The sequence below is a fragment of the Venustampulla echinocandica genome (genome assembly GCF_003357145.1).
Source record: "Venustampulla echinocandica strain BP 5553 chromosome Unknown scaffold_1, whole genome shotgun sequence".
NCBI classification, from domain to species: domain Eukaryota; kingdom Fungi; phylum Ascomycota; class Leotiomycetes; order Helotiales; family Pleuroascaceae; genus Venustampulla; species Venustampulla echinocandica.
Genome location: NW_022474206.1, coordinates 5068582 through 5093184, shown reverse-complemented (window position 1 = coordinate 5093184; position 24603 = coordinate 5068582). Strand labels below are relative to the sequence as shown.

At 48.3% G+C, this 24603-nt stretch overlaps 5 protein-coding genes across 5 annotated transcripts; 4 read left to right on the top strand and 1 right to left on the bottom strand.

The window, feature by feature from the left end:
* Positions 1-6026: 6026 nt before the first annotated feature.
* On the top strand, positions 6027-6903 carry BP5553_04189 (uncharacterized protein; the record flags this gene model as incomplete). Its single annotated transcript, XM_032012812.1, has 2 exons — positions 6027-6040; positions 6093-6903. The coding sequence occupies 2 exons, from the start codon at positions 6027-6029 to the stop codon at positions 6901-6903; spliced, it is 825 nt and encodes a 274-aa protein (XP_031872505.1).
* Positions 6904-8924: 2021 nt separating this feature from the next.
* On the top strand, positions 8925-11275 carry BP5553_04188 (Uncharacterized protein; the record flags this gene model as incomplete). Its single annotated transcript, XM_032012811.1, has 3 exons — positions 8925-8964; positions 9033-10588; positions 10640-11275. The coding sequence occupies 3 exons, from the start codon at positions 8925-8927 to the stop codon at positions 11273-11275; spliced, it is 2232 nt and encodes a 743-aa protein (XP_031872504.1).
* A 4954-nt stretch (positions 11276-16229) lies between these two features.
* BP5553_04187 (uncharacterized protein) lies at positions 16230-17769 on the bottom strand (the record flags this gene model as incomplete). The annotated part of the gene is made up of 3 exons (XM_032012810.1): positions 16230-16660; positions 16941-17520; positions 17578-17769. The coding sequence occupies 3 exons, from the start codon at positions 17767-17769 to the stop codon at positions 16230-16232; spliced, it is 1203 nt and encodes a 400-aa protein (XP_031872503.1).
* A 2816-nt stretch (positions 17770-20585) lies between these two features.
* On the top strand, positions 20586-21761 carry BP5553_04186 (Uncharacterized protein; the record flags this gene model as incomplete). Its single annotated transcript, XM_032012809.1, has 6 exons — positions 20586-20686; positions 20736-21349; positions 21413-21441; positions 21547-21591; positions 21644-21681; positions 21758-21761. The coding sequence occupies 6 exons, from the start codon at positions 20586-20588 to the stop codon at positions 21759-21761; spliced, it is 831 nt and encodes a 276-aa protein (XP_031872502.1).
* A 1481-nt stretch (positions 21762-23242) lies between these two features.
* Positions 23243-23847, top strand: BP5553_04185 (uncharacterized protein; the record flags this gene model as incomplete). The annotated part of the gene is made up of 2 exons (XM_032012808.1): positions 23243-23729; positions 23783-23847. 2 exons carry the CDS (start codon positions 23243-23245, stop codon positions 23845-23847), a joined length of 552 nt encoding a protein of 183 aa, XP_031872501.1.
* Between the last annotated feature and the right edge of the window lie 756 nt (positions 23848-24603).

The window sequence follows — 24603 nt, the reverse complement described above, 5'->3', positions numbered from 1 at the left end:
GTGGATGGTGGATGCTTTACTTGGCAATAGTGTAATAATTTCAGAGATACAAGCAGTGTATGACCGCTCTCTTTCAGCCCTTTGCAATTGTTCTTCTCCCTTCAGGTGGATAATATACCACAGCTTCATATGCGCCGTCAGGTGCAAATGGTCCAGCCCAGTCTCTTCATATGAAAGCAATAATACCTTCGTACTTCCTATATTCATACCATTTTCTAGCTAGAACATTATGTTTGTGGGATGGGTATTGATGTAAATGTGCGACTCGCCGCTGGCAGAACAGCACTGTTTTTAGTTAGAAAGCCTCAGCGAGTTTGATTCAATACACAGTAATCCTGAAATAATTTCAAAAACAGCAATGGAAAGAATTAACAGATAGGAGATTCTCCTTCCACATAGGAGATAGTAACAAGCTGAACGACGAGGGAAGGTGGGGAGGGAATGAGTTAGAATGCTGATATGAAAGGGGGAAAGATGTGGATTTCCATCTCTAACAATTACTAGTAGTATCCTCGAACCGGAATTCCAACTTAAGCTCGGCCAGATCTTGTTGGTGTTTACGGCAAGAAGGCAATATCGTGGAGATATAGCAGCGGCAATGAACAGAAACCATTAGGTTGTATAACACACCTTGAAGTATAAGTAAAACCAAACAGTCAGCGTCTTCAAGCCGTTCTATTAGTATACGTAAACTCTGTGAAGTCTATACAGCACTGCCCGTTTACACCATCAATCCCCCCATATTGATTCAAATTACAATCCCCGCTAGCTATGCCCCTGAGTGGCTATCGATATCGATTGGTGGAGGGCTAAATTACAATCCAAAGTCTTACAGTGGGGAACAATATGGGTTTCAGTAGCATGCAGAGGTAGATAATATTAGGTGACGAGAAAATTTGCATTACGACTGTGATGTTCTCACTGTAGGAGACTGGAGGTTAAGGTGGAAGTCGGGGTCAGTTGGCAAAAGGATTAGGTCTAACATGACACTCTTCTCCCCTGGCGGGAGTTATCCATACTGAGAAGGAAATGAGAATGATGGGAACGACTGCTATACAGTGGGGAGACTGGGGAAATAGAATTTGACGGAGTACAATTCAATGGCGTAGAGGGTTATGGTCTAGTGAAGTAGCTATGTAAAGAACAGGTGGATATAAACAACTACTGTAGTGGTACCTCATAGCAAGCCTGTGTTTTGGCTCTTTAAGCGAAGGTTAGATACAGGTAGTCACCGCCAGCGAGGTCACCGCTTACAAATTGCCTGCCTATAACTCCCCAACACCCTCCATATAAAACCAAATACGCGTTTTTTGTTTCGAGGGGTACAAGGGCGGCCACTTGGTTGAGTGGTTCAGGACGAATTGTACTTTCGAGGTCGACAGGGATTTAGGGTACGTAGGCACAGGCCCCAGAAAAAAGGGGGACGTAAAAGAAAACGACAAAATACGAAAATTAAAAAAATACGACAAAATACGAAAATAACAAGAACGAATCGGATTCATTCGACAAGAGATGTAGGCATTCAACACCGGGCTGAACTCTTTTTGCTTCCGGATTATATAATAATAATATTTATTCATTTCTTTTACCGCCTTTTCCTGCCTTCGACTAATATTTAATTTTTTTATTTATATCGTCTATCTATGTCAAACCATGGGTGCAATTATAACAAATGTGTGAGGTGACATGGTCTCGAGGACAAGTTCAATTTGTATCCGCAATGTTGTTATTTGATATTGACACTATCGAGCAAATGAAACATTCCAATTCCTTGAACTGTCTAAGATATTCTCATCCGGGGATTGCAATATTGCAATATAGTCATTTTAGCAAGCTATTCAAGGAACCACTTTATGCTGTTGTACAACCATGGGCAAGTAATCCAGGCAGACACCATCTATTGCCCAAAAGCTCTATGATATTCAAGCGTCCGGCTGTGATGTCACTGATCTTCAATAAAAGGCTTCTTATTAAAGCTTTAATTCACATTCCAATTCTCAAGCAAGGAGCGAACATATTATTCGGGATCCCATCAATCGTTCCCCGATGTTCCACCTGTTGGGAAAAGAACAGCGGTATTATTGGTCCAACGTAACTGTGTCACTTTTGCGTAGGTATTTTGATGGAATTATATGGCTGAGACTTTTCACAATGACAGATGTAATTATAGATTGCTATCGGCATATTATTGGAACAAGAAATGCTGAGTTATATGAGGAGTACCTTGTGATTTCTAGAGGTTGTGTGATATTTGAAAATTTAAAACTGTCCTTTCTAATATTTTGACTGCCGAACACATGCGCCCAACCAGAGTGACGATGCAGAAATACGATTATTGCCCACTTGTGGAATGTTACACTAGCCACCAATTTTTGTTACCTGAAAGGCGATGCAGAATTATCCACGGCGGGAGATTTCCAGCCGTGCGGGCAACTTGGCCGACGGTTTCAAAAGTCGCAAGCACGGCCAACACAAAAACGAACGCGAGGACGGTAGGATGTTCGAGATGTTACGCAGCGACTCACCTGAGACTTGGAGAGGGAGACATTCAGCTTCCGGGTGTCAGGTAGCGAAGCGGCCACGTGCAGGAATCAATGTTCCGGCGCCGTGGTTTGATAGATTTGATAGATAAAGTACCGACCGGGATTCAGGCCACACACTTCGGTGCAAACAGCAGAGCAGACGGGGAGAGAAGATATCAGTTTGCAAAGGAGCAGACGAAGGTTGTTTGTGATATCCGGGCTCTCCGAAGCGGGGAGCGGTGGATATCTCAAATGCTCTTTATCTGAGGCCGTCGATGGACTCCCCTGCCACTCTACTCTGTGTTGATGCAGGCAAGTCCGCATGTCGCACTGACTGAGCAACTTTGTGTGATGGATAGTACGAAGTACGAAGTACGTAGTACTACGTAACGATCAACTGTAAGTGGTGATGAAGATTTATTGTTGGGCTGGAGCTGCGAAGCAAGGACATAACTCACCCCGTCTGGAGGAAGCATGAGGTTCATGTAGGTCTCAGCTATCGGATTCCGGAATCTGTCAACGATATGCGGCCGCGTCTACAATGGGAACGATGATGACCAGCCCATACTCCATGAGTCCATCGATCGGGCGATCATCAGTTCTTACGATCCTTTCTGCTGATCATCCGTCCGAATGGGGAAGAATGTCAGGTTGGAGGCCTTGATAGGAGCAAAGCCTGCATCTGTGATTCTGTACGCAGTAGCTGCTGCTTATGGGACATCCACATCCGCAACCACCAACCACCAGGCGCCCTGGCGTGACGAGCCTGCGATGCCACCACATACAGCAAGTATCCATCATATCTTGATTGCGGAGCATTGCGCCAGCGTCGATGTGAATTTAATCGAGGCATAGCGTGAGCAACGAGAAGCAGATCTCGACATCGAGGACCAGAAAAGGAATCACAGACGCTGGGGCCTCGATGGCTGGTCCCTGGTCTTGTTGATCTTGTTGATCGTCCTGATCTTCCTGATCTGCGACCTGCAACCCTGTGGCGCCAACAGGCTGCTCGATTCGCTCGATCTGCTTGGGGCCTGGGGGGCTTCGGCGACCTCGCGCTTTCATGGGGCATGTTCAGCTGACAGGAACCAGATGCAGCCGTGCAGCAGCCAGGAGGCCAGAAAGCTGGGTTACACGTTACACTTTCGAGAAATCATCGTCCCCGTCTGTACAAGAGTTGAGCGGTATGGTGCTATGGTTCTCAAGGGCTGCAGCAGCGGTGGGGGGGCGATGCTCGCTGATTGCTTGTCGCCCTTTCGAATTCTTCGAACCTTCGTATTTGGTCAAGCGCAACGTTCAGCTGGGCGCGGGGCTATTCATAGGCGCTCCCCCAACCGCACGGTGAGCGCTGCGATCAATACGAAGTAATAGTGAAGACTTTTTATGATACGCCGCCGTCGAGGACTAGAGCGGCCTGAGCCTTGAGGACTTCCACCTCCACCTCCACGCACCCGCCCAGGTGTACAAGGATCGAGCGGTATGCAATGCGATGCAAGATAGAAGCGCGGCCTTCTTCAGGGCCTAAGATTACACAACAGCAAATATGACAGCATGAGTCTATGACGATGATGATTCCCGGATGCTTTGGATCGGCTTCGTATCCCCCACAGCTTACTTCGCACAGCTTATTACTCTGTACAGCACAACGGAGAGGGTATCCCGGGCTGGCGTGCAGACTGCAGAGATCTTTATTGTCAATTTGTCGGCAGCGTCGCCGAGATGGCCTGTCCCTGACTCCCAAGACTCCCTGATCCCAGGCGGCGTTCCCATGCCCGGAACATCGTCTTCCTTGCTCGGTGATAAATATTTGACACTCCCGCGGGAGCCATCCAGGCGTCGATCTTCGGATGCTGCTTTCTGGCCCTGATTCGCCTGCTGCAACCCCCTATCAAGATGGCGCTCGAACATCCGCCCAAATATTGGTTGACAACGTCCAACTGCTGTGCCATTTGGGGTCTGTTTGGCTGATCCAAGTCGATCGCAATCAGTAGTTGGAAGTAGGCACCTCCTCCGAGGAAGGGAGGTCTATTGGATCAGAGTGGGAGGCTGTTGATGGCGTTGGTTCCCGCTCGCTCCATACGGAGGCAACTATGGAGTGTTGGTGAAGATGGAGCTTCCTAAGATCTATATCGCTGAGACCTTCCCGCGAGATCCATTCTCTATCGATATGCAGATCACTATCCACATCCATGCGCGCTTCCAGGCAGCTCCGGCTGGGCTGTGAGTCTGTGATTGGCATCCCGATCCGCCGGCGGGCTGTTTGTGAGACTCAAGTGCCGGCGCGTTCATTCTTCCCCCTCGCTCTCGGCTCTGGAATCTTGGTCTGGTACTGACGAGCGAGCCCACCGGGCTCTGGAGGCTGGCACTGCAATGCTGTATGCATGACTGGGCGGACACCGAGAGGCTGGATTTGTGCCTGTGGTGCTTCGTTAAGTTGGCCGGGATGGCTGCAGCAAGCAGGCCCTTGGCAGTGGTAACAGTGGGAGCGGTGCCTCCATACTTGGTACTTAGTGCTTGATACTTGGGTGGTACAGTACGGCAGTTCTGAGTTCATAGCTACTGTTAGTAGTGGAGCAGGGAGAAGAAGGAAATATGTTGATGATGCTGTTGGTATGACGAAGCTTGTAGCACTTTCATTAGCACGTAGTACTGCTATGTGCGTACAGAGTCCAGGTTGCTACGCAGCTCGTCCTCGGTCCTCCCGGAACCCTTTCCGTTCTCGAGTGCGACGGAGGACGGAGCACGAAACACGTATGAAAGAAAGTACAAAGGACAAAGCATAAAGTACAAAGGTACAAAGGGCAGCACATCACAGCACAGCATGCATACGAAGTACAAAGTACAAAGTACCAGTAGCATAGTGGGCACTGGCTGGTGCATAGCACACAGCATACCTAAGGTACCTAGTTACGGTACCTAGTTACAGCACCTCGGCCCACGCCTAAACACCCATAGGACGAGGAAGTACTTCGTAGTAGCAGTAGTCCAAGTAGCGTCCATATTAGCCTAGTAAACCAACAGGACGCTAGCAGTAGGCCAGCAGTAGACCAGTCGTAGACTAGCAGTACAGCCTAACAGCGCAGTTTCCCCTGTCCCTAGGGCCACTACGAGGGGACTACGGGACCACTAGCAGCCTACTCAGCGTGCACCGGGTTCAACAGCACGCCCAGGTCGCGCGCTAACCCGCACTCGGCTGCCCCTAACGTCACTAATCTCACTACCTCGTACCACAGGTACTGATTTCTCTCCATCACAACAATTCAAACCCATCCGCGCACGAGATGACCGGTGATCAGCCCACCAACCACCAACACTCGACCCAGGTATCCAACCACGCGGACGACATGTCCCGGCCCGCGATGCCAGCGGAGCGGGACGGGAGCCGGGGCGGGAACGGCAACAAAGTTCAAGTTCAGAGTCCGCAATGTCAATAATAACACTCCAGATGCTGCGTGCTGTACTTCGTACATGTACATGGCAAGACAGAGACCGGGTGTCTCTCAAATGCCGGACGTACAGTGCGGCACATTGCTACAAGTGCAAGTATAGCACGAAGTAGTTTCTGCATAGCGTGTACGAAGTACTTGGTTCGAGGACATGGCATGCGCCTTGCGTGAGGCTTGAGCCTCCTTTAAAGGGGGCCGCACTGCCACACGGAAACACGGAAACAGAACACGGCCACACTGCCATAGAGATCCAGCAGGTCGTAGTGGTGTCTGAAGTACTTCGGACCTCCTCCTACTACCCGGAGTACGCGGTGCTCGTACTCACTAAAGAGTCGGAGAGCAGACCAGACCAGAGGAGCCAAAACAAAAACGGCCGGGCTTCCCCCTTTTCACAACCACTCCCACCGATCCCACCACCACCACAGAGCTGCGGCTACTACAGTACGTACGCTATCACTCACTACCTAGGAAGAGGAAAGATGGCCATCCCGCCATCTGCAATACTTCGTGTGCTTGAGGACTCCAGCTCGAATGCTGGAGGATTCCTTCCGCCTTTGCCCCGGCCCCTTCCACCACCAGCCAGACCCGCCATTTCACTAATAGCTACATATGCTGCTCCACCACTAAGCTTAATGTCCTTCCACTGGAATGGCTTTGCATGGCCACAAACGCGGCGCGCGGGCTGCCTAGGCCTATTTGGCGCTCCCTGGACAGATCTTCCTCGACTGGGACGAGGACGGGACTGGGACGGACGCCCACCCTGGCAGCTCTGGGACCCTGACGCCGATTTGCTTTTTCCTCTGGCCAGCAACAACCGCAGCCGCGTCCAGAACCGCGTCCCTCTGATTATTGCCTCTATTGCTTTTGCCCCAGCCAGCCTTTCCGCTCTTTTCAAGGCTGCCCCTCAATTAGGACTAATCGTGATCTGTCCGTAGCCATCACTGCCCATCTGGCATCAGCTGTATCGTCGCTCCCTATCCCTGCCGCAGCAGCTGTTATGACCGTCACCCTGGCTGAGAGCTTAACAAGTCACTGACGCCATTGCTCCCCATCCCATCCCATCCTCCACTACTACTTCGACCGGAAAGCGTAGGCAAGGGCAGCCGTACCACTAGCCAGCGCGGGACCACCCCGTCGACTCGAAATATAAAGAGCCTACGATCGCTTGGGGAGCTGGAATCCCTCTCTGGCCCCTCCACCCCCCCGTTCGAGGCTTTTAGACCTGTTGCCGCTACGCCCACTTGTTTAGATCCAGATCGATTGTGTTCAGCCCTTTTTTTCCGATTTCGTATCGTGCTCCTAGTCTCTTGCGTATGCGCGGTTCCCATCTCAGACACCCATCTATTGCCGATCTCGACAAGAAGGGAGCTCGAGAAGAACCACGATACCGGTCATATCTGATAGAAAATCGTCGGACCGGAGTGACATCGACATCCCGCCGCGAGATCAACCTTCTCGGGAATCTGGTAGCAGTTGGCTCTAGGCCCCCACAACCGCGGCAAGCTTCGTTAACACATCCAGAGAGAGCATCAGCCATTTACTACTACGTGCCGCCGCATTTCATCCGCGACAAGATTTGAGTGGAGGAGACCTGGGCTTGGCTTCCAGCTGTTGTTGATATCTGGCTGCGCGTTTACGGAGCACTCCACGCTACTACTAGGAACTACTGAGAAGAAAGTTGTGCACTGCACTGCACTCACTACTCACTACGTACTACTGCCCACCCTTCACCTTCTCCTGTATGTTGAACCTTGCACCTTTTTCTATTATTCATCCCCCCCCTTGCATCCCTGCACATAAAGTCATCTGTGCGCATCGACTCCTTGGAGCTCTAGTCTAGAGGCAACTTGGCAGCCCACTACCCCGTGCCCCCCCTAGTCCCCCCAACGCTGGGCTCATCGAGCATGTGTACATATGCCTGGCTCTTTACACATCCATCAGACACCCCTAGCAACTCTTTTCCGTGCTGTTACCACCGGCACTTGTGAGCATGACCGTGACGACATCCATACACTGACTGACTCTAAATTCGAATGCGAACAGGTTCGCCTTCCGGGTGGCTGCATAACCTCTGGGGACCCGGCCTACTCCTGTCGAACGTCAAAAGCTTCAAGTCTTTGTCGACTCTCCGTACGTGTTTCCGGTTTCCCGTTTCCCGTGGCTACTCTCCAGCGCCAACTGAGCTTTGATTATCTCGGACCTGTCTAGCTTTCCAGCTGACCTATTGAAATATTTAGAATCTACCTACTTTTTGAGTACTTTTATTCTCGAGTTCCGGCTGCCGAGACTCGAACCTACTCAACCACGACTTCCTGCCTTCATTTCGGTATTTGCGGGAGCGGCAAGTTGCCAAACCAAACACCAAACACCCAACCCAATCGTTCCAATCCTGGCAACACGCGTCGCTTCATCGGCCGATAAAAATTCTAAAACGTCGACACGCGGAATTTGGGCATACCAGCCCGTCAACTTGGGATAATTTGCGCGGAACAGCTTGGGGTGTAATATTCATCTGCAGCCTCTGGACAGTGCTTGACCTAGAGTACCACCATTTTACCACCATCTCGACCTACTCGTTCCTCACTTGCGAGCTCATGGACCAGAGATCCCCGGAAACTACCCCCCGCCACCAACTGTAGGAAGTTGGTCTAGGGTTTAGTTTTCTATACCACCCAAGCTCAGTCGCTACTCGAATATCTCCACAGCTCTTCATAACCGCCAAACTGGCATACTCAACGTATAAACTGTTCGAAGTAAGTTATTATTTTTGTTCGCTGCCTAGGTGATCCCTGCGCGACTTGCACTGACTGATTTGCTGCAGCCTGAACGGCTTCCGACTCATAGACCCATTATACTGGACGAGTCATATCCATCGCCCGAGAGTGAAGCCTTTCACACCGAAGGGTACGAGGGAGCCCTTGTGGCAAGGGTGGATTCCCCCCAGGAACGCCTTCCCATGTCTACCTACGGGAAGCCATCTCCTTCTCAACTCCATGGTTAGTCTTTGCGTTTCGTTACTCGTCCAGGCCGTGGAGGTCATGACAGCTGTTAACCAATACACCAGGCTATGATACCGGTCGACCTTATCAAGAAGGGTCATTTCCATATTCGACCTCATCATATGGATCTCAGTCCGTTCCGTCTTCAGGCGCTGCGCCCGGGTTTCTACACGCTCCCCAGCTAACGCCGATGGCCTATCCTCCCCAAAGTCGCCCGCCATTCGACGTTCAATCGGGCCCTTATTTGAACGTTGGGTCCACGCCTATTCCTGAAGTGACTTCATATTCTCCTTCGAGCGGCTCTGCAAACACCAAAATCTGCGTCTCCATTACGTCTCTGTACGAGCTCATGACAAGCAGCACACCAATCTTCTTCTTGACCTTTGGACGCCGCAAATGCCCAGCTTCTTTGGCAAAAGTCAGCCAGCACGGTGGTGTGTGTCAATATACAGTATCGGCCGAGGTACCCGAACTTGCCGCAACCAGCTGGTCATCTTCGCAAGTACCAATAGATTTGTTCATGGAGAGCGGAGATGGGGACGTGATGGCGAAGGTCAACGTGGGTCATTTTACCTTCGTTGCAGCTCAGCATGGTAGCGGCTCGGCACAGGAACCCTCGAGAAAAAGGAAGCTGTCTACGGACTCAGGCGATCTCATGAAGAGTCCTCTGAAGCGGACCACGTCGCAGCTTTTGAGGCCAAAAGAAGAATACGGCAGCACATACGGATACGCGGCGGAGGAGGGCCCCTCCTACTCGTCCTATCTACAACCAGGCCAGCAGTACACCAGCATCATGCCCCAATACAACCGGTCGTTGGGAGGTTATCCAGGACAGCCATCCCCAAGGCTCCTTAACTACGGTTGCGCAAGCTCTACCACAACATCCCCACCAACGATAAAGGCACAGTCGCCACACGTCACAGGCTGGAACCCTGCATATGGAGCTATAGGCCACAATATGAGACGGAATTCTGTTCTTTCAGATGGAGGTGTCACTCGCACGTCCCTGTCATCGCTCCATTCCCCGGCCGGGGCGGCAAATCCACCGTTAATTAGGACGTCAACATTACAACAGAGTCCAAGTCCGGCCTCGACCCCTCATGGAGGACACCCTGGTCAGCACTTTAATGCATATGCACTTTATTCGAACAAAGCGAAACTCGAGATCAACGGCGATCTGGATGCGATGGCTCAAAACTGGTCAGGAGAAGAGTGGGACGCGAAGAGAAGGCTTGTGCAATTCCGTCGGTCACAATCGGGTAGTACGATTACAACCACATTCCAACCTGTTTCGGTCGACGAGCGGCCGCCGACCAGTGTATGCATCAGTTGTATCTATTGGGAAGAGAAGCAGGAAAGTTTTGTCACTAGTGTGGATACGATCTATCTCCTGGAACAGCTTGTTGCAGCTCGATTTACAGTGGAGGAGAAGAATCGGATACGGAGAAACCTGGAAGGGTTCCGGCCCCTGACGGTTTCCAAGGGCAAGCAGGATAGTGAAGAGTTCTTCAAGGTCATCATGGGATTTCCCGCGCCCAAGCCCCGCAACATCGAGAAGGATGTCAAGGTATTTCACTGGAAAGATCTGGCGTCTGCCCTGAAGAAGATTATCAGCAAATACGTAGGTCTAGAAGCTCCGTCGTTCTCCCAAACTGCTAACCTCCTCGTCTAGTCCGCTAGTCCTTCATCAACAATCCCACCTGCGCCGGCGCTTCTCACGCCAGTCAGCTCGACCGGTTATGGCACGGAAGGTTCTTCTGCCGGCATATCCTATGCAGCTGACCATCATGGCCATAGTCATGGTCAAGGTCATGGTCCGGTGTCTCCCCGCTCAATATCAGGTTCGACAACCTCAACGGCGTATGCGAGCAGCATACCGGCACGTGTGCTCTCCCCTCGCAGCCAGAAGTCCTTGGGGCTCACCGGTGGTCCTCCTGATCTCCGCGTCGCCCTTCCGCACAACCCCCACGAGTCAGCCGGTCAATGGGGCAGCGGAGGGGGAGGAGGCCAGCATCACATGCAAAGTTCGCCCCAGTTCGCGCCGCTAGGGAGCCAGAGCAGTCGCAGCTCGTGGGATATGTCGTCGTTCCTAGAGAACAGCCCTGCGACAGCCGGGCCTGGAAGTGCGTCGGCGCCGCCGCAGTCGCTGAACCAGTCCTTGAGTTATTCTCGAAGTATCGTGGATGTGGGTGTCGCGTTGCCCGGGGGAAACAACCGGCTCGCGCGAAGTCTCCCTTCGCAACAGCAGCAGCAGCAACAACATCAGCAACAGCAGAGTCACCAGATTCCTCCTCCTCCACGATCATGAGAAGGCGGCGGCCTCTGATTGGCGTGGGCTGGATTTGTCTATTGTTAGAGGGTGTCCTGTGCGAATCATTGGTCATGCGCACACTGCACACCGGCTAGCGCGCCCGAGGCCTGGTTTCATCTCTCGTATTCCCTCACATGCGCAGTCCTACACTGGTACAGTAAAGTTCCAAGCAACCTGCTGAACATCGTCGACATTGCTATTCGAAGTCAGTACTTTAGTACTTCGGCTGCTAGATTGATGCGATGCTATTAGCATGTCGCATCCCGATAGAATCTGGCTGCTGGGGCCGCCTCGACGGTCTGCTCGCTAATATCCTTGCGCACCGCCACAACCACACTATGTCGACTACTTCTGGCAGCCACCTCCTATGTCCGGGCACTCACATAAACCCACCCCCCTTTCGACGTCTACCATGTTCTTGACGGGGCTATTGTCGTCATTAATCAATTTCTTGTCCGACATGCTTCCTCCTTAGCATTAAATTTGCATTTCTCCGTTGCTTGCTGCCTTTTTAGTTTTCGCGGTCTATACCTTCCTGTTCTAGATATCCCTCATCGCATCTTTGGCCCGGCCTTTATTTTCAAGGCCTTGGCTCTAGGGAAACCCATCATATGTGGATGGGCACGGAGTCTGGTGGCGTTAATGTGCATGCACGCAGTATGTCGTGTGTAATGTGGCAGGCGTATTCAAAGTGCATTTTATACTACTTCTCTACATCATCAACCACGGTTTTACTCGCGCATCTTTTATGAGCAGAGATCACGCTTAGCTCTTGCATTTTATCAGTTGATAAGCTTTTGAGTATGGGACGTCTACCAACATTATGTACAGGAATACGTGGGATCTGCTTGTGCGTCGGATTGTTTTGACTTTTGGGGAATGCGGCCTTGTTTATGATTATGCCCAATTGGCTGGCGGGAATAACGAGGCCGTTGTACGATTGGTGCAGACTATGCATATTTTTTTTATTTTTTTTTATTAACGGGGACTTGCCGGGCTGGATGATGCTTTCATTTGAACTCTTGCTCGGAGCTCGTGCAGTTAGGGGTAGGGCATGGGCTAGGAGTTTAGGGCGGTTGCATACTGCACACATATATCTCCGGGGGTGCCGGTAGGATGGTTATTCATATCTTATTTTTTTGCGGATACCAATTTATTATTACTCGGGGTGGGCGCAATAAAAGTAGGATGGGCTCGGGAAGGGAGATTTTATAGATGTGTTGGGGATTACGTACGCATATGAGGATTATGTTCGTCATAGCAGACAGAGAGAGCGAGAGCGCGCAAGTAGTTATTAATGTAATACACAAGAAAATTGTTATCTTATCTATTCTGTCTTGCATGTATAGGACATGAATAGATCGATCGAACGATGCTTTTTATGTCAAAGATCTTGGTTAGTGACGAATATGAATACGCAAGTGAGCATGGTTCGGATCTTCGGAGAGCAATAATTGAAACACGCGAGGCATCGGAGACTAATGTACGGAGCGTAGGACAGTTCTCCGAGACGCGTCGCCCGCCACTTATCTTTTCCCCTACCTACATTACAAGCCTAGTAAATGCCACAGCCACCATCCTATCCTCTCCCTCCATAGCGCCCCTATTAACCAAATTATCAGTGTCCCACAATCTACAAACCCCTCTCTGTTACCCCCCCTTACTCTCCTAAGAACTTAAGAACCTAACCTCTACCCCGCGCCGCACTCCCTGCAACAAAGCCAATCCATCCGTCACTGATAACCAACTCAATCATCTGATAAGTGACAAGCCTTGCCCTGTCTTGCCTTGCCTAGATTTGCCTAGCCTGCAGCACGTATGTAATAACAGGCGATCATATAGCCTGGGGAAAGCCGGGTCACAGCATATGTAATGTATGAGCGCAGGTAATGCAGGTTTGTTATTTTAGCCTTAACGAGCGCTCGGGTCGGCTCGTTAGGCAGGTGGGTCCGTGCGGCCGGGCGTTTTGTTCGCTGCGGTCCTCGGTCCGAAACACCTCCGAAGAGGTAACTTTAAAAGTTTAACTTCAAGAAAGTCCTAAGTTTTAGAGAAACATCGTGTCGTGCAATCCTCTGCTGTTTCATGGGGTGATTTGCGGTTTCAGAACATGCGTGGACCTTGAGGTTTGTATGTGTAAGGTAGAGGTACCTAGGGGTGGAAATGCTTTTGAGCTGCACGCGCGTTTTAATGCCGTGATTTACTACCACCCTAAAACCCCTGCTGCTTGTGTATATGCATATATACCTCCTTGTTGCAGGTCGGGAGGCGATCGTATGCAAAGACAAGGCGAGGGCTCGGATTTTTCCGTGGTCGTGAAGAAGAGAGTGATGCTGTGGCGCTGGATGCCAATGTGATGGCTGTTCCAGGTCGACAGGTGGGGTGGGATGTTTGGATCATTGGATGTTTGGGAGATATTGAGAGGTCTGTGGTTGACGTATGCCGTGGTTTGATCAAGTGTTCAAGTGGAGTCTGTGTGTTGGCGTGTAGCTCACCAGAGCCGTGAAGTGCTCGGGTTTGGGTCATGATCGATGGCAGTCCGTCATGCTTGCCTGCTGTCTCTTAAGTTTTAGAGATTTGGGCATGCGTGATATCAAGCCCAATTTATGATGCTTTTTCTCCTTTGTGGCAGTTCTACTTTATATGCGAATCTCTCCTATTTGGCTGTTTCTGTCATTGTCGGTACGAGAATCATCTTGAGCTTTTTAGAGATTGTGTCACTTGTAGAGTTATTAAGATCCATGTTTCAAGTGAGCTATCTTGGATCAACATATCGTTTACCGTTAGTAGAGAATAACTTTCACTTAGAATATGAGTTTTATCGCTTACCTCGTAACTTACAGCGTAGTGACCAGTCAGTCTCCCATTATACCGTGGCCTTATCTACTGTATTGCATTCTCTTTCTTAGTTGTTCCGCGGTTGTCCTTCAACTAGAAGACGAGAACTCTCAGCCCCTTCCGCATTTTTACAGTTGAAATTGCCATTAATAAATTTCTATTATGTCGTTTTGTATGCGGAGTCGTAGAGTTATTATTGTGGATCGTGCCTTTGGCGTTATTATGGGAAATTAGACACCCCTGTTGTGATTCTTGTGATGCCTAGGACGCTTACTCTCTTGCTTTAGTTTGCTCTCAACGTTATTTCTAACTTACCTTGCTTGCTCTTCATTTATCACTAAGTCACTCAAGTCTTGTCACTTAGTCGGATCTCCCAAGTTGCCATTAGCGCTTTATCATGGGTGTATGACAACTTCACAAAGGGCTGCACATTCAAGAAACTCCTGTCCTTCAACCCGCCAGCAATATCGGGCGGGGTATTATTACGTAGGGCCAATATCCCGCTTTAATCTTTAAATCCAACATCATCACGCATGGAATGGCATACGGGTTTCAGAAGGAGGACCACGTTGAATATCTGAAGCTCTACGAGACACAGACTTCCAGGGCCAAGGGATACATGATCGAATTTGCTGATGGAAGAGAGTTGCCTGGGAAGACTTTCATCTGGAATGCTGACAAGGCGTTATTGAAGAATTTCCACCGTATTGATGGCAGTTGGTTTCCGCAGTCCATGAGTATCGTGCGTACTGTGCCTATCTCGGCTGCATCACTTACGAGCCTTCGGTATCATTCCTCACCCTTAATGGATATTTATCTTGGACGTGTAGGGCCACAAGGGTAAAAGACTCCCCGCACAGTGTAACAAGTCCAAAGTTTGTGGACGACTCAACTTTACGGCTTGTGTCCTCCCCCTTGACAATATCTCAAGGGCACTTTCCTACAATGTGCCATACATCGCACTTTTCAGTCCTGGTTGAATCGGATCTGCTTAGAGCATATAATATTCCTCCGTTGCAGACTTACAAGTCGTTCACGGATCTAGCAAATATTATAGCATCCTCGGACACTTCGCCAAGTACCGGCCTGTCGCTGAGATTGTGAAACCGATAAGTATTAAGAATCGCATATCATAAACGAACTAGTTTACTTGACTTAAAGATGCTAGCTAGAGTAGATCTCAAAGAGGCATAACATTTCTAGAGGTATATGGATTTCTCGAGAATTTAAAGACCTCGGCGAGCCGATAACATCCTTGACCGACTTCCTTCTATAATGTTATTGTCGTGAATCTTGACTGACCCGATTAAGACTATCAAACGGAATTTGACCTCTTTCATAAGTCTCTGCAAACTTTCACAGAGTCAAACTGTGCTGACTTCCCGGACGCATGGCAGCGTACCGACTTTCTTCGAAAGCCTTAGATCCTAGTCTCTTACTTTCGGGATATATAAGCCCATCACATTGAATGATAACGTAATAGGTGATCCTCTTATTGTAGTTGCGTAATATGTTGTTAGTTTGGAAGTGAGAGAGGATCTTGCAAGTCAGGCGACAAAGCATAAGCCTTTTTTAGACACCAGTTTATGACCCTATTTTCCTCCAAAATGTGTCAATTTGCTAGGCCCAACTAGCCATTATTATTGGACAAGGATTCTACAAGCTTGAATTTCCGTTATTTGCAGCCTTGTAAATATTGTCTCGTGTCAAACCTGCTCAAGTTGAGAATATCGCTATTTGCTATCCCCCCAAATAACATGACAAAGATGCACTCACATACACACTCTCCACAATACCATAAGCCTGAAAGGTTGGAAGAGGCGTAGATTAATATAATACCGCTTGCACCATTTTCTGATTAAAGGTGGAGGGGGGCTTTTATTCTCTATAACGTCACCCCAACCGGCGCCCTATGTTAATGATATAGAGTTAAGTAATGTCTTAGATATTGTACCTAATATTCCTTAGGCCATAGTTGCCTTGTATCTGGCCTTTATAATAGTATACTTATACTTTCCTAACGCCGCTTGACTCTCTCTAATGAAATATTCCCTCGTCTCAACTTTTCACTGGTGCTTCACGGTATCCTGTGATTCCTATCGAATCGCCCCCAAGGTTAATCATACCAAATAATATTAGCACAGCAGCCACCATCTGCAATATCAACCCTAGCAACTGCCGTTGCCGTAAAAGTCCCATTCCATTTCTTCCCTAACCTATCCTCCTTTCTCGCCAGCTCATTCCCATGATTCTCCTCATTAGTTCTCCCAAGCTTCCAAATCTGCACATACCCCTTCGGTACATCTGCCATAGCAACCCACTCGTCACCCCACGGCGCTGGCGCAACCGCATTCGCGATACCGCCTGTGGTCGTAGTAGGGACCCTCGCTAGTGGATCCTCCACTCTGCCATCACGACCGAGGGCGAAAACAGTGATGAAGCCAGTGTTGGTGGAATTTTGTCGAGCGCGGGCAGTTGCCCAGAGGTACCGGTGATTATGTGAATATTTTACTTCGGCGGACCAGTAGTCGGAGGTGTTTTTTGTAGCTGTGGCAGAGCGGTTCTATTAGGCTTAAGATAGAGGATATCTATTTGAGAATTCGAATGAAATTTCTTCCGTTGTAAATTTCAACGTAGAAGCAAGTGGAGAGTGGTGTCTCAAACCAGAGGTTAAGAAATCTTTAGAATGCATAGAAACCGAGGAAAGATGTTCAGACCAGAAACAAGAAGACAGAGCCATAGGCAGGCGACTCTGTCTTTCGACACAACGGCGTCTCAAGTTCGCCTTCCTGCATACTGCTCACCCAAGGATGGGAGGAAGACTTACTTGGTGGAATAAGTGACCAAGTCCCCGTCTCCTTCACTGGCACCCCTCGCCTGTCGACCTCCAATTCTACAATCTCATTCCCAGCCTCCATGACCACATGCAGGACCTCCCCGTTAGGATGAGCAACTAAATGTCTTGGGTGCTTCCCCTTCTTAGGCATATTGAACATCCCTTTAACGGCCATAGCCCTATCGTCGCCTCCCCATCTCGTACCAGCACCATGTGCCCAAACGGCATCCCCATTCAGATCCGCCGAATAAAGGATGCGATCTCCGGGCCCTAAGGCCAGTCCATGAATCCCCGAGTCATTTTTGTAAGTCCACGTTTGTATAACTTCTTTCAGTGTTCCATTTCTATATGTGGATAAGGCTTGGCCACACGCTTGGGGTCCAGGCCACGACCCCGTATACACGTGATAAGGTGGATGGGAGCTGGACTGGACATAGGCTGCGGTGCGATTATCACAATTGTCTGTCGAGTTGATTGATGCGTCAAGACGGAGGGTGGAATGATCGAGGACGGAGTAGCTGGCCACACTGGCATTGCTGAAGGATGCACCGTAGACGTTGGATTTAGTGCGCTATGCCCGGGGATTGGTTGGCGTCGTCAAGGGATCAATTAGGAAGGAGGAACTTACGTCAAATGTTATCCATGGATGAGTGCCGGCGGCTGGAAGAGTTTTTGTTTTCTTGAGCGTGACGGCCTGGTCATCAAATTCTAGGGCATGGATTGAGAATGGAGGTGAGAGATTCCCTACGAACAGGTGGTGCACAGCTGCAGTAGCGGAAACAATCAACGCAGAAAGCAATACCAAAATATAAGACAACATTATCATAGCGGCTCACTAGAGCGATATTTGACTACGGGATTTCTTGGGCCATCGATGGCTTGGAAAAACTTGGAATTGGCCGATCGCCAGATATAAGGTATTTATTGTTACATTGACTCGTCACTTGCGTCTGACAGCATATGCAAGGTCCCCCGACTTAGCTTGTATGAGGTCTAATCGCTATCAGGTATTTGGTACATAACCAGCCTGATAGGATAAATTGAAATCATAAACAAGAGTCCTGCAAGACATACATTTCAGTCGAAGCCAAGACTTCGCTGGACCACTATGCTTCACCAGATTCTCCTAGCCGCTGTAGAGGTTGCATGATGTTTTTCTGCCCTAGAAAAAGTCGGATTGCGGCATTGCCGATGGCATCTAGAACTACAAAGGGGCCCCATTCTGCAAGCACCCTGAAATCCAATCGCACCTGCTGATATGGATGAGCCCCACTTGTAAAACCCTCTGAAATGCAAATGTTTTGGCTGTTAGAAGAATAGATACAAAACACGGCACGTACTATCCCGCTGCATTTTATACGAGCAGGTTGCTATGAGATACGATCATATGAGTAATAGGCATCTTCTCGGATTTTTGTTGTGTAGCAACTTGAAACTCTCATTTGCAAAGCAACTGCATCAAGTACTTAGCTGATAGGTAGATATATAGTGAATATCTCACCTTTAAGTCACTCAGCTCGTTTACTTAGTAATATGCAAAATGAGGCTGTAGATCTCAGATATTTATCCATAGGGGTGGGAAAGGGACTCACTTGCAGCTCAATAACTTCGGATTGGAGCTGATGGGAGCTTAAAGGGTAATGCGTCCAGGATTCCGATCCTAACGAATGGAACATGTGATAACGAGCATCCTTCTAATTATCCTTTCTAGTACGTACAGGTAGGAAGGGTTGATCCGGGCCGTTCGGGCAGTCGAGATGGGGGCGGGCATTGTACCCAATAGCTCGTCTAATGCTTGCCTGCGAGATATGAGAATCTATGGGAAGAGAGCAGCGCCGTGGTAACATGTCAAGCAGACGTCTTAAGTGGTCATTCCCACATCCATTAGCATTTTTCCTGGTATACCTTCGCCATAATTCTCCGACTCGGCTGGAACCCACCATTATCCGCTATTTCGTAGAGCATTCGTTGGCAGTAAACCTCACTCTTTATTCCTGGCCTCGAGGCCTCGAAGACGACGGGGCCGGTAAATATTAATTCGAAATATTCAGCACTTTGGCGTAGCTGCATTAGTCCACACGATACCAATCGTGGGAACTCGAGTGTAGCTAAGTGGACTAACTAGACTAACTGGACGGTAAGTTGGTGACTCGAGGGTTCGTAGCCTGTATTATTGGAATGGAAATTTTTGGCGCGGTAGAGTAAAAGTCGGGTGCCATTAGGAAGCGTTCTATGCAATAGAGCCAGAGGAAACCATTACGGTATTGGATCATCTCTGCTCAAGCTATCACCATCTGATGCATGGGAGGCGTAGCGGACATTGAGGTCGCTTCTTGAAGCAGCATAGAAGCTGTCAACTTGTCGAGATATTCTGCATTCCCAGCTGTTAGCTAGATATGCTATCGGAGGTCAAGATGGGGGGGAGCAAAGATTTAGATGTATTGAGTGCTTTGGAGAGGTAAGCTTAGCTATGAGTGCAAAGCTACGTACAAAACGGGAGGAACTAAGCCCAAATAGGCTAAAGAGGGAAGACAGTGAATACCTTGCTTCTGGGATATACAGATCCTCAAGATGAGTCTTCGCGCAAATCCTGGACGTCGTTGACAAAACCTCCCCCCAATTTTCACGTAAGTTTTAATATATCCCCAAAGATTTGCCAAATATCTACAAGGACAGAACAACTCGTGATCGTTGTCTATGCACAATCTCAGGTTTCTGCACCATTGCCTTGTCCTATTAAGGCGAAAATCCTCCTCGGAATGCATCTGGCTACTTTTAGAGGTAAGGGACCAAAACCCGCCCCCCTTTTATAAACGATTTTATAAGTCAACTTAGTCAAGCCTTGACATAGTTTATAATAATAAAGAGCCAGAAACCTTGCGGTTATAAAAAGTTCCGTCAGAGATATTTAGTACGCCACTAGTTTTTGACCAGTTCCAGTTCAATCGAAAGCCAGAAGATGGAAGGACGGCTCTACAAGTTGGGCACCCACAGGTGAACGGTCTCAAAACAGCTTTAGCAAGTCACGATTTATACGCCCAAGACAAACATTTACACCCAGGCGCCACTATCCGCTTTTCGACATCCGCGCTCTATAGGCAGATAGGATACAACTCCACGTTTGCGGAGACATCTACGAGCTTCCGGCGGACCAAACTATCCGGTAGCTTCGTGGTACGATCGTGACATGCTCTCAACAGCGTACCAGCATCGAAGAGAATGCTATCTATTAAAAGAAGCATGACTGCTAACAATTCTGTGGCTAATGTTCTGCATCGCACGCCTGATCTGCTATTACCGTAGAACGATAGAAGTTGGAACACAGGGTTTCCCCGCAAGCTTGCATCCGGCCGATGTTAATACTTCACTTAGCCGCCTGCATTTGTAATCTTTTGTCTATTCCATCATTCTTGAATCTTGATTAATATGATAATATGGGTTATATAGTAGAATGTCTTACATGAAAAGTTAATATACAATTTCCACCTTCCAAAAGAGCCAACGGAGATGCCGGAGGAAGGAATATACCCTTCAAGCTAAGTTACACAAAAGTTATGTAGGTTATAACTTATAAGACACCATTTCGACCCTCAAAAAGTAGCTTATGCTAACCACAAAATCTCTCCTCTACTAACGATGAAGTCCCAAGTCATAGCCTGTTTTATCTCCCTGGCTGCGGTGGTATTATCTCACGGGGGTATATTTTTCTATATTATTGACGGCATCAGATATGCCGGGTGAGTTTCACTTATTATGTAGTCTAAAGATGGAAGCTAATATAAATAGAAACACATGGCTTCTCGATGCTTATGCGGGGGGTGTATATCCTACTCCCGATCCACCTCCTCCAAGTATCCAACGACGCTGGTATTACGCGCCGATTTTCGACCCAATGAGCAAAAACATGACCTGTAGTTATGATGGAGCCTCCACGCCAACCGCTCTCCATGCTACTATTAAGGCAGGCAGCAACATCTCTACAGATTACCAAAACCCCAATCGGGCTGACTCCTGGCCCAATGACTGGAACCACTCTGAAGGACCAATGCTTGCATATATGGCTGCATGCCCAGGCGAATCATGCGAAGGCTTTGACGGAAGTGGCAAGGTCTGGTTCAAAATTGACCAGACGGGGTTGGCGCCTAGCGCAGTAGATCTGCGAGGCCCATGGATACAGCTGTACACCATCTCTAGTTCTCTCCAAGGCCCGGGTTATACTGTAACAATTCCCAAAAACCTCAAGCCCGGTAATTATTTGATCAGACATGAGATTATCATGGTTCGGAGCAAGCCACCGCAGTTTTATCCAGACTGTGCACAGTTGACTGTAACTGGAGATGGAACTAAGTTTCCGGGAGATGAATATCTAGTCAGCTTTCCAGGAGCCTATTCACTCGAAGGTACTATGAATTTACTCGAAAGGACCTTTTGAAGAAAGTGGCTAACGCAATATATGATAACAGATCCAGGACTTGCTATGACAAATGATTGGGTATGTATTAGAGCGGCGAACCCATTTGATACAGGCATCTGAGATGCCGCATCTCACACTTTAGAGCGCATTTGAGCGGTATTGGCTGACTTTAAAACGTTATAGTTCGCCCCTGGTCGTAATCCTGTGTTACCTGAATGGGAAACTTTAGTCAGTCGGATAGCCCCCCATGCAGTTGTATCAATCGTACTGACACGAGTAGGATTATCCATTCCCGGGACCCCCTCTCTGGACCGGAGAGTAATCACGCACATTATCATTGATTTAGTCACTAGGTTGCTAACTTGCTGCATTTCTATGTTAATCTATATGCCAGCTAGTGTGATCACATCTTGTTTATGATTATGCCGGATTTATGTGGTGGGATTATAGGGGTTTTAAGAGTACAATTGTCTCCAGGAAAACCTAGTTTAGTCTAGTTGCGCCTGGAAGATTCGTTAAGCTTACGCAGAAACTTTTAAACCCCTTCAATGAGCCCTTGATATATGTTCCCACGGACTGATATGTTTTAACCTCCTTATCGACCCCAAACCTGATCTGAAAGCGCTAAAAAGACTCACTAGGAGCATGATGTTTCTTCGCATAAATGTATTCTAGCTATAGCAGAAAACGAACATCTGCTGCGTAGTATCTTACGATTTATAGTCGTAGCGAACTATAAGATCACTATGTTTGTGCATACTACTAGGCCAAGACCATAGTATTCCGCGTAGCCAAATATACACAAACACGCTTTAAGAACTATATATAAGAGCATGTTAGAATACAGATTGGTGTTACTAAGCCAGGCTGCGCGAAATCACGCCCTATATAACAGCATATGATACGGCCTATACTCTTATAAATTATAATTAGATTGATCGTCCTGATCTATTAGTTAGGTTACCCCTACTTCGACTATTTTGTACTTATACCACTTGGCTTATCCGTTGGCTTATAATCCCAACAACGATCAGCGCCGCTCCAATCGGTTGGTTGTTGGCGCTGTTTCTGGACAGGTCAGCACACGAAGTCAGCGATTGAACCAAGCAACGTCACAAGTAACTTGTCCATCGTGTGGCTCATGTCCACCACAAATATGCCATGGAATATATATCAGCGGCCAAAGTGCTGTTTCAATGCCCCTCATCTCAAACCTTTTTCCTGATAACGCTGATTAAAATCATTAGATGCTCTTGCTATCTCTATCTAAATGTAGCTCTAGGCAACTTCCACAAACCTTTACAACAAATTGTTTCGAAGACGTAGTGCCCAACCTTCGCTCAAATGTGTTCCTCGATTTGTTTTGCAACGAAAAGTATTGCTTCAGCCTTTGATAGACCTGTAACATGCTCTAGTCTCCGTTATCATCTAGCAATGGCGGGAACGATGTCATCATCCAGGGAAGCCCCCTCATCGGATCTCTAGCAAACTTCCAGAGGAGCCAAAGCCAACTACCCAACAGCGTTTTAAGGAATTTGATCCACGGGGAAAAGCATTTATAGTTACGGGAGGTGCCAGAGGCCTCGGACTGGCTATGGCGAAAGCTCTTGTTGAAGCCGCCGGAAAGGGTATCTTTAAAATGCTTAATTTGTCCCGACATCCTCAATGTTAACATAACATCTCATTTAGTTCACTGCTTGATCAATTAGAGGCGCCCGACGAAGAGTTTAATTTAGCAGAAGCTCGCGCATGTGGGGACTTTGGCGGTTAGCTGCACTACCGTCAGTTGGATATTCGTGACAATGGAGCACTCAATGATACCATATCACGCGTTGCTTCTGTAGACTCGAGAATAGACGGTTTGATCGCTGCTGCAGGTATGCAGCAGATCAAGGCTGCTGTGGAATATACAATGGATGAGATTCGAGAGGTGTTGGATATCAATTACTCCGGGGTCTTCCTTACGGCCACCGCGGTTGCTAGGGAAATGGCAAAGTATAAGTGTAAGGGCTCGATGGTACTGATCGCTAGTATGAGTGGTTTCGTGGCTAATAAAGGGTTAATATCACCGGTATACAATTCGTCAAAGGCCGCTGTAACCCAACTTGGCAGAAACCTAACGATGGAGTGGGGAAAGATCCGGGAAGATGGTTCGGGGGGCATCCGTGTCAACTCGTTGTGCCCCGGCCATATCGAGACGCCTATGGTCAAGAAAAATTTCGAGCAAGAACCTGGATTGAAAGAAATTTGGCTAAAAGAGAATATGCTTGAGAAGCTTTCTGCGCCTAAAGAATTTAGAGGCGCAAGTCTATTTCTATTAAGTGAAGCTAGTAGCTTTATGACAGAGGCAAGTTTAGTCACAGATGGTAAGCATACGGCTTAGTAAACAAGCCATATCACATATATGTATGATTACAAGGGCTAGTGACACGCAAGATGGCATCAAAGCCCGATATCTGGCGATGGACTCGTCATGATACCTAAATATTAATAAAGCAGTTAATTGACCCTTTTGTATCCGCCGCACTTGACCAAGCCCCGATGTTTTAACTTAGGGCGCCAGCTTGCTTGCCTTAATTAAGTTAGAAATGTTGACTTACGGGCCATCTAATTGACCAATCGGAAGAAGTACTAACAAGCTAGGCGTGACAAGCAAATTACTAGATATGACCAAAACTCCACTTTGTTCTGGAGCAGCAGGCACAAGAGGATATCGTCCAACACGCACCCCACAGCTGTATCTAGCCAACCCCCCATCAAGCTAGCCTTCTCTCCTCCCTAGACGCCACAATACAGACCTTTGCCCCCGTTCCAGTGCTATAGGAGGCCGTTGTAATGTAGGATAACTATAATTGACACGAAAATTAAGATTGATTATAGTTAAGGTTGACAGATGAAAATAACTGGAGTAGACTGCAAGGGCCGTGGGTTGGCTGACTATGGTATGGTCGGAAACTGTTGATTGTCTTAGAGGCAAACTTGAAATAAAACATATGAAGGAAGATATTTCGCAAAATTAAAGTTAAAGCCAACATTAGGACCCAAGGGATCCTTCACAAGAGAACGAAGCTGATGCCTCGGTGAGAATTTGGCATATTGCGCGGAATCTGTTTGAGAGGGACGGATGATGACTTTCGACGGTGCCTCTAGGCCACAACTCTTAAGGATAAATGAGGAGTGGGGTTTGCCTTGCAAAAATAACTAACTAGCCATGGTTCCGAGGCCAAGTTGGCTCGACTT